Source organism: Lotus japonicus, chromosome 1 (genome assembly GCF_012489685.1).
Source record: "Lotus japonicus ecotype B-129 chromosome 1, LjGifu_v1.2".
NCBI classification, from domain to species: domain Eukaryota; kingdom Viridiplantae; phylum Streptophyta; class Magnoliopsida; order Fabales; family Fabaceae; genus Lotus; species Lotus japonicus.
Genome location: NC_080041.1, coordinates 95,822,300 through 95,831,058, shown reverse-complemented (window position 1 = coordinate 95,831,058; position 8,759 = coordinate 95,822,300). Strand labels below are relative to the sequence as shown.

At 33.2% G+C, this 8,759-nt stretch overlaps 1 protein-coding gene across 4 annotated transcripts; it reads right to left on the bottom strand.

Annotated features, from left to right (window-relative positions):
* Positions 1-3,036: 3,036 nt before the first annotated feature.
* Positions 3,037-7,718, bottom strand: LOC130728069 (serine/threonine-protein kinase STY13). 4 transcript variants are annotated; one of them, XM_057579405.1, is made up of 8 exons: positions 7,506-7,718; positions 7,193-7,326; positions 6,771-6,972; positions 5,930-6,077; positions 5,582-5,777; positions 4,750-4,874; positions 3,897-4,055; positions 3,037-3,640 (listed from the first exon to the last, which is right to left on the bottom strand). In XM_057579405.1, exons 3-8 carry the CDS (start codon positions 6,956-6,958, stop codon positions 3,335-3,337), a joined length of 1,122 nt encoding a protein of 373 aa, XP_057435388.1. In that variant the 5' UTR covers positions 6,959-6,972; positions 7,193-7,326; positions 7,506-7,718; the 3' UTR covers positions 3,037-3,334. The 4 variants fall into 4 exon arrangements, with proteins under 4 accessions (XP_057435388.1, XP_057435387.1, XP_057435389.1 ...); XM_057579404.1 differs by having other exon boundaries at positions 6,771-7,326; XM_057579406.1 differs by having other exon boundaries at positions 5,930-6,071; positions 6,771-7,326.
* Between the last annotated feature and the right edge of the window lie 1,041 nt (positions 7,719-8,759).

The following is an 8,759-nucleotide window of genomic DNA, read 5'->3' as shown; positions in this document are numbered from 1 at the left end:
CCTTTTCAACGTTCCCTCCCTGTCTTTTCTATCTATGTTCGGCAGATTGAGAAAGAATAGGCATTCTAAGCAGTGGGTGTGTAAGGAGGGAGAGACTACCAGAGTTTAAATTGCAGAGTTTAATGTGTTAGCATTCATGGTTGCTTTGCAAAACCTTTAAAGAATATTGGTTATTGGACTTGGATTTCTTAATGATATTTTGTCTTTATGTGACTAGAATCATCTACAAGTATACTACAAAATGTTGCTTCTACAACTTGGAAATTAACTTCACAGTGAAAGACAAATTTTTAACTGATAAGAATAGATCACCAAAAGTTCATTATTCATTAAGATAGAATTCTAAATCTTAGAATACTGTGTGAAGAGTGTTGACCTCATTAGTGGTTTATGTTTCTACATGAATGAAGGCTTATTCTTCATTTACTTCAATTTCTACCAAAGCCGGTTTTTTCTCATGGCCAATTGTATGTTGCTATTTCTAGAGTTAAGAGTAGATCTGGTTTGAAGATATTAATATGCAATGAAGACACTGCCGAGCAAGATGTTACAAAGAACATTGTCTTCAAGGAAGTTTTCCAAAGAATTTACAACAATTAGTGTATATGATTTAATTAATTCTGGACTCTATTGTAGTGCACTCTCTCAATTTAAAAGCATTTTTACCAACATCTCCTGCTAATGTGTTTGGGGTGTTTGCTTGGGCGAAACTAGACATAAACATAACATAATAATAACATATAAGTGTTTGATTAATTATCTGTGCATTGCATTAGTCAATTGTTATAATGAGCAGTAGAGTTCGTAAAAATTTATCCGTGCATCGCACGGACAAACGGGCTAAATACTAGTTTATAAGAACCAAAATAGGTGTTTATCTTGGTCCTTTTTATAAGAACCTAATTAAAATTTGTGTCATATTTTTTTTTTGACACTATCGCCCTTAATAATTTTGTACTAGTAAAAATGTAAAATGTGCAACTTATTAATTATATTCTTTTTCATCCCACTCATTAAGACTAATTACACTTTCCTATGTCACTTACTCATAATATGACAAGGGTAATTTTGAAACTTTAACATTAATTTAGAACAAACTTTTTGCATTTAACTACTTTAACTTCAAATATTAAACTGTGTCAGGTGGTTTTTTAGTTCTTTAAATAGGACCGGAGGTAGTACGTTATTGTACCAAACAAATAAATATATTCATAATGTATTATATACATTTATACTATCATGTCTAATACGGTATACAAAACGAACCCTATATACCATTGCTATTGAAATGTATGAATTTGAGGACATCACTCTTTTGAAGGAAAAAAAATAGTAACACTCACTTCAATATTTTTTAACATTCTCCCAGTAGTTAGTTAAAACACATGTGAATTCCACATAAAATATGTGTTTCACTTCCAATTTAATAAGTCGCATAAATTTTAACCAATCAATAAAAGTCTAAAAAATATATTTATTATTTTAAGAGTTTAATGGATATGCATTGACAGCGTAAAATAATTTTACACAGTCATCCAATCAAAGCATGCCACATAGGATAGCTAATTACATTTGACTTTAATTTTAATTAAAAGAATAAGATATTTTCTGATTTGGCGGAATTTAATTAGATGTCTGTGTAAAACTATTTTACACTGTCAGTGCATATTCATTAAACTCTTATTTTAAATGTAACCTCAAATAACTTCATACAAGTAATGATTATCTATTTTTATATGAAAGTATATACCTATTGAAAACGACATAATACCAAACTCCTACTAGTGGTAGAATTATAGTCTAACGCATGCATTGACAATTTCAAATGCATGTCGTAACACTCATTGGTCTTCTTCCACAAACTACAAGATTATTAAAATCTCATGGTCCTTAATATTACTTATTCTGGGGATTTTGAAAGGATATTATTACTTCCGAATAATTTCATTCTCTATTGCAAGTTCCATGTCATTTTCAAAGGAGCATCTTCAACTAACATCCACAAATATAGATTAAAAGTATGCCAGCACAAGGAAAAGGAAGTTACTTTGCTAAAAACATAATGATTAGACACATAAATTCCATGTTTAATTTTAAAGATGGAGTAATTAGGCATTTGTCATTAAACATTAGTCCTACACTTGGCATTAGCATAATAAACATATCCAACATCCTTTAGATACAACTACTTTACAATGAATTGATTTCAAAAAAAAACTACTTTACAATGAATTACTACATATTAGTCACGATTATATATTTTTATATCAAAGTATATACCTATTGAAAGCACCATAATACCAAACTCCTACTATAGTCGTGGTATATTGACATAGACTAATTAATACATATATTGACAAACTGGAATTCATGTTGGCACACTCAATTAGTCTTCTTCTATAAACTTAAATCATTAACATCTCATGGTCCTTAATATTACTTATTTTGCGGATTATCAAGAATATTACTTTTGACTATTGCATTCTACTATATTACAAGTTTCATGTCATTTTCAAAGGATCATCTTCAACTAACATCCACAAATATAGATGAAAATATGCCAATGCGAGGGAAGCAAAATACAGAAAATTACTTTAAAATGTTATCAAATCAGAAATATTCAGATCAGAGATGCTACAGGTGTTTAATTTGCTAAGAAAAATTGAGAGATTAGACACATAAACATCTTTGTTCCATGTTTATTCTTTAAAATGGACATAAGTCATTAGGCTTAGTCATTAAGCATTAGTCTCTACAAGGCATGGATCAGGCATAGATCCTCTGTCTAAATTTGGTGTCTCATTTCCTGCCTCACCATAAAACTGTGCCATGAGGCATGAATATGACAAGTATAACTTAATATGAATGATTTTTAAATGACATGACACAATTTAATTGGAGGGACGGGAAGAGGACACCAAATGGAGACAAAGGATTATGGTTAACGAGGCATTAGCATAATACACATATGGAACATCCTTTGAATACAATGAAATACTACATGTTAATTAAATAACATTCTCGCACCACCATTCCTACTTTACAAGGAAATACTACATGTTAATTAATAACATTCTCAAAACAGGAAAATGACTAAGCCAATGTATCCCTTTACAAAAAGATCAAGTAGAAAATGTAAACAATCCTTTGTTTATCCTTACCCTTTCATAAAGTCTATAAACAACATTCTATTCTTCTGTTGAACATGTTACATCCTTCTAGTTGTCACCTTAGATGGTTACTCATAAATGCACTAAAATTTATATACCATAGCAAGGGCAAATCTTTTCATCTACAACAAAAGGTAAGTTTAAAAAATCTAGCACTTACTCTGTTAGTTTTTGGCCCTCTTTGAAGAAAACAAATGGCGGAGAAAAGCAAACTTTCCTCTGTTTCGGGCAGAAAACTCAGTAATGGTACCGTTACTTGTAATGGTACCGTTACTTGTCGTTGCCACTTCAGGTTCATTTTCAGGTTCCGGCAAATGAGGGGATGGTGGTGTGAGTGTGAACAGAAACGCGTTGAGCATGCGAATGATCTGACTAAAGCTTGGTCTCAAGTTAGGATCTTCAACCCAGCATGATTGTACGACGAAAGCAAGATCAGGGGATATATCATCTGGAATGCCGGGCCTCTCATGCTGCAATCTCAAATGCAAACACCATTTCATGATTAGCAAATGACAATTAACCCAATATCTCCCCAAAAGAGAGCTTTGGAAGCATGCAAATTAGTATATTAACCTTAACCCTTCAATAACATCGTGTTTCACGAATAAGAACACATAATCTATCACAAATATCCACAGATCACAGTAGAGAAATTTGTATCAGCAGTTTTAAGTTTAACAACCTGCTGATTAATGAATAAGCACTCTTTAGTTTCAAATTTAATACCTTAAACGCAGCTGCATACGCAGCCTGTAAATTGGACATCCCCTCAAACGGCATGCGGTTTGTTAGTAGCTCCCATAAAACAATTCCAAAGCTATACACATCAACCTTATTGTTATAATGTTTTTTCTCTCCTTGGCGTAATGTTACAGTACTGTACAGCTGCAAAAACACGATCTGTCAGAAGAAAAAAGAATTCCATGTAATAAACAATATCTATATTGTTAGAATATCCATTATACATTTATACTTGACAAATTTAGTGTCTTAAGCAGTCCTATATATGTGTATTGCATGATTACAGGAGTTCATGTGGAAATTTTCCAAATGAGTCATAACTCATAATTGTTTGGCAAAATAATTAAAATTCACTTGACTTAGATGCACCAAGTCCCTCCATAAGTAGAAATTCAAAAAAAAAAAAAAAATAGGATGATAACATTCTTTCTGGTGCTCTTGGGATCACGTTTGGACTAAACTCACTAAAAAAATGCGAACACAATGCTACTGCCAATATCCACAAACAAGCAATGTAGTGATTACGAAAACTGGAGCAAGATCAACATGAAATTTATCACTTCAAGACTGAAATATAATTTTCTCCACCATTCTAGAAAAAAAATACATCTTAATTCCTATATTTCTTGTGTATATCATTTGCTGGCCTCCCTGCAACTGGACGAGTTCAACTGATCTACTAATCATCCTATTATATCACATCAGTGCAATAAATATCATTTTTAAACAGCGGCATGATGAATTAAAATGATATTCATAAAAAAAAATGCCAGCATAATTGAACTGGCTGGTGCACATTTTTGGATAGTTAAAATTATGTTCCAAGAATAAAACATACTTCTGGTGCCATCCATCGGTAAGTTCCAGTTTCTGCAGTCATCATCTCAGTCACAGATTCTTCTCTTGCAAGACCAAAATCTGCAAGTTTAACAGACTTCTGATTCGCTGTGAGCAAGAGATTGTCTGCATTGTGACAGGTCCAAAATCATAACATTTGTTAATACTAGAAAGTGGAAACCGTCAATCTCTCCGTAACATTAATGTCAAAAGCTACAACCATTTTCCATAACAAATAGCAAAGTTCTAATCAAGAAATACAACGTAAGATATATTTTTACATGAAATTAACAGTCCAACCTCTCCTTCCCTTTTCATTAATTGAAGAACTGACAGCAAAGAAAATTTGGACAAAAGTTGAGTGGCTTAGAAGGTTTGGCAACAAAAATAAAGAGTGAATGGTCAACTTAGTTCTGAAAGATTGTGCTGCTGGCAATTTAGTTCCCGGAAGAAGGAAATACGTTTTGAAAGCACCTGAATGTGTAAAATGTCATCAAGTTAGTCCTTACGATCAGATTTGGTCAACTAAAACGTCGGTCAAGTTAGTTCTGACATTTTACACATCCAAGGACTTTTGAACGTATTTCTTTATTCTAGGGGCTAACTTGCAAGCGGCAAAATCTTTCAGGGACCAAGTTGACCATTCCCTCAAATAAAAAGCAAAACATTGCAGGACAGCAACGGCAACCAGAATAATATATCCACCTTGTCAGAACTTTAACACATACAACTTTTAGGTACCTAAGGACGTTAATGCCATGAAATCCTTAACAAAACAACATCTATCATATAACTTATCCAATACACATAATACACTATATACATAGAAGTACCAGGCTTCAAATCTCTATGTATGATCCCATTGGCATGCAGCCAATCCATGGCTCGAGCAATATCAAGGGCAAAGTTTATAGCCACGTGACGGTCTAATAGGTTAGGACGGATGCTCATTAAATATTTCCGCAGTGACATCCCTGGTAATAGCTCTGTAACTATCACCATAAGAGGATCCTTACACGCTCCAATAAACTGCAAAAGAATAATAAGGCAATCAAACTAGTGAGATCTTGTTGAGGAAACCAGTCATGTACAAATATGAAGGACAATAAACTATAATATACTTTACAAAAATACATAAACTTCAGTAACAGAAAAGTTAATACTTAATAACAACAATGGACCTTAACAAGATTGTCATGGTGGACACGAGACATCATATTAACTTCCCGAGCAAAACGATCTTCAAGGGAAGCTCTTTCTTCTGAGGTCCTTCCACGATTCAGAACTTTGATCGCAACAATTCTATCTCCATACCTGGAAAACCTACACCTATATAAACAACCATTCCAGCATCCAGCAAATCACTTGATGCATAGACACAATTGTACAGTTGAAGTGTTACTACAGTACGTAGTAACCATGAATAGTTACATCATTGGAGTAAAATGTAAAGATCAAATGCCGCTTAACATGAGTTAGAAGTCAGTTGTTCATAAGTAAAATCAATAACATGCAAGTGGTCTCCAACAACCACTTGCAGTAGTTTTCCAACAAGAAATAAAAAGTGATTCTTAGCTCAAAAATTCAGCCATAGCAGACATTGACTTTTTAGCATTCATGGTGTGTTTGGGTCAACAGCTTAATTAAGCGCTTATGTCATACGCGCTTATCACATGAACACTTCTTCATAAGCTAACTTGATAAACTTATTGATATTAGCTCAAAATAGATTATAGGCAGGTATCTGCGTTTATTCATAAGCTAAACAGGGCAAATTATGAAAGTAAGCTCAAAATACATATAGGTAGGTCATAAGCTATTTATACAAGTTCTCCTAAACACTTGCATAAACGCTTATGCTACCAAACAGGAGAAAATATGCATAACTATGAAAGCTATTTTGTAGAAACATATTAAGGTTCACATGAGTTTGCAGCTAGAAATAGAACAAAAACAAAAAACTCTAAAAAAATTAAGGCAGGAAATACAATAGATGATACATCCAAGACTTTTACCACTGACCTTCCTTCATATACTTTTCCATGAGCTCCCTCACCAATCTTGGACCCAATAAAGAGCAGTTTGGGATCAACCAAAAGATTCTCATCAATTGTTAGCTGTGTGGTTGTTAAAGACCCATTTTGCCTCACTGATTTGGATTCTTCACATTCCCTATCTCCTCCTCCTATGTTCCTTTCTCTGAAACTCATGCTGCAACCTTAAACTATACCCGAATTCCTCATTTCAATGGTTACCCACACAAATTTTGAGAATTGTAAAAAATCTTTCAAACCAAATTAACCCCAATTCCTCTAACTGGTAATATTCACCAACACCCCAAAAGGTTCTTCAGAGTTCAAACTTAACCTCCTCATCCAAAAAACAATAAACAAATAAATTTTAAAAAAATTATTAAAAATGCAATCTTTACATCACAAATAAACCTGAAAAGAATCAATAACTATCTTTGTTCTTGTTTCTCTAACCCCAAAGGGTAGCACGCTGCACGCCCCTCGTTTGAAACTTGTCAAAGCTTATGTATGCTTCAGTTAGAAGCAGAACTTTCGGTGCAGTTCATCTAAAGAAACAAATAAAATAACAAAAACCCATTAAAGAAAAAGAGAAACAAGATAAGAATAAGAATAACCAAACAAAACAAAAGATGAAAAGCAACTCAAAACATAAGCTTTAAAAACAAATTCCCGGAAAATTGAAACTAACAAATAAAAAATTAGAAAGCTTAAGCTACTCACATACCCTTTTATCAAGTTGATGACTTTGTGAAACAACATGAGATGAAGGTTCTGTTTGTGGAAGTGCGAAGAGCTCCACTTGGCAATGATGGTGGAGAAGAAGGAAGATTTTCGGAGTATCTGTTCCGACGAGAGAAGAGGGAGAGAGAGAGAGAGAGAAAAGTGGGAGGAGAGAGAAAGTGGGTGTGTGTGTGGACTAGTGGTAATGTGCGTGAGTTGAAAAAAAAAATAGGAGCTAAAGAAGAAGAAAAATAATAACAATACTCTTTTTCACACTCTTTCTAACACTCTCTTTTTGATTGGTTAAAATTCATGTCGGTCGCACGAGCCCATATAATCTAATGTATCCTATATGAATTTCGATCAATCAAAACGAGAGCGTTAGTAAAGAAAGTGTTGAAAATTGAGTGTTTAAGAGTATTTCTCAAAAGGAGAAAGAAAAAAGAAAAAGAAAAGGAAGAGCCAGTCATATAAGGACACGTGGAGAGGAACATTGGAGCGTTTTGGCGGACGAGGCAGCATCAGATATTGGGACGAGGATGTTTTGGATATGTATGGACGGGGCACTCACGTACTGACATATTACACCGTTAGCTCGGCTCGGCTCGGCACGGTTTGGCTCACCAATTTTGCCTCGTGCGCACATATTATGTGTATAATAATAAAGTAAACTCAAATTAAAAAAATAATAAATAAGTGCCCTTCCAAATAAAATGATATTTTTAAAATATTAAGTTAAATGTTAGTTGAGGGAGTGTTTGTTAGGACTTTTAGGTTAATTTATAGTTTATTTGAATACTCAATTGACCGGCTTATAAGTTCCTTTTGAATTTTCAATTTTAATTATAATTTTAATTTTCATGCATTGAATGTAAAAATAAATGACTAATGGTTAAATTAGTCCCTAATTTTAGAAGGGAGTTTGATTGTAGTCTCTCGGTAGAAAAGTGATATTTAGTTGCTATCATTTTTATAATTACTGGCTAGTTTTGACCGCCACTAAATATCATTTTTCTGTCGAAAACTAAAATCAAACTCGGTTATAAAATTAAGGATTAATTTAATCATTAACCAAAAATATTTAGAATTCATCCATCTATTATATTATAATTGATGAATTTAAACTTAAATTTGAGAAGGGAGAAATATGATTGGAAATGTGTAAAACATTTTACTTTGTCACTATGTAAATTTTTTCAGTAATACAATGAAAGCGAAAAATAAACAAATTACACTAAGTCGGCACAACAACGCCGGT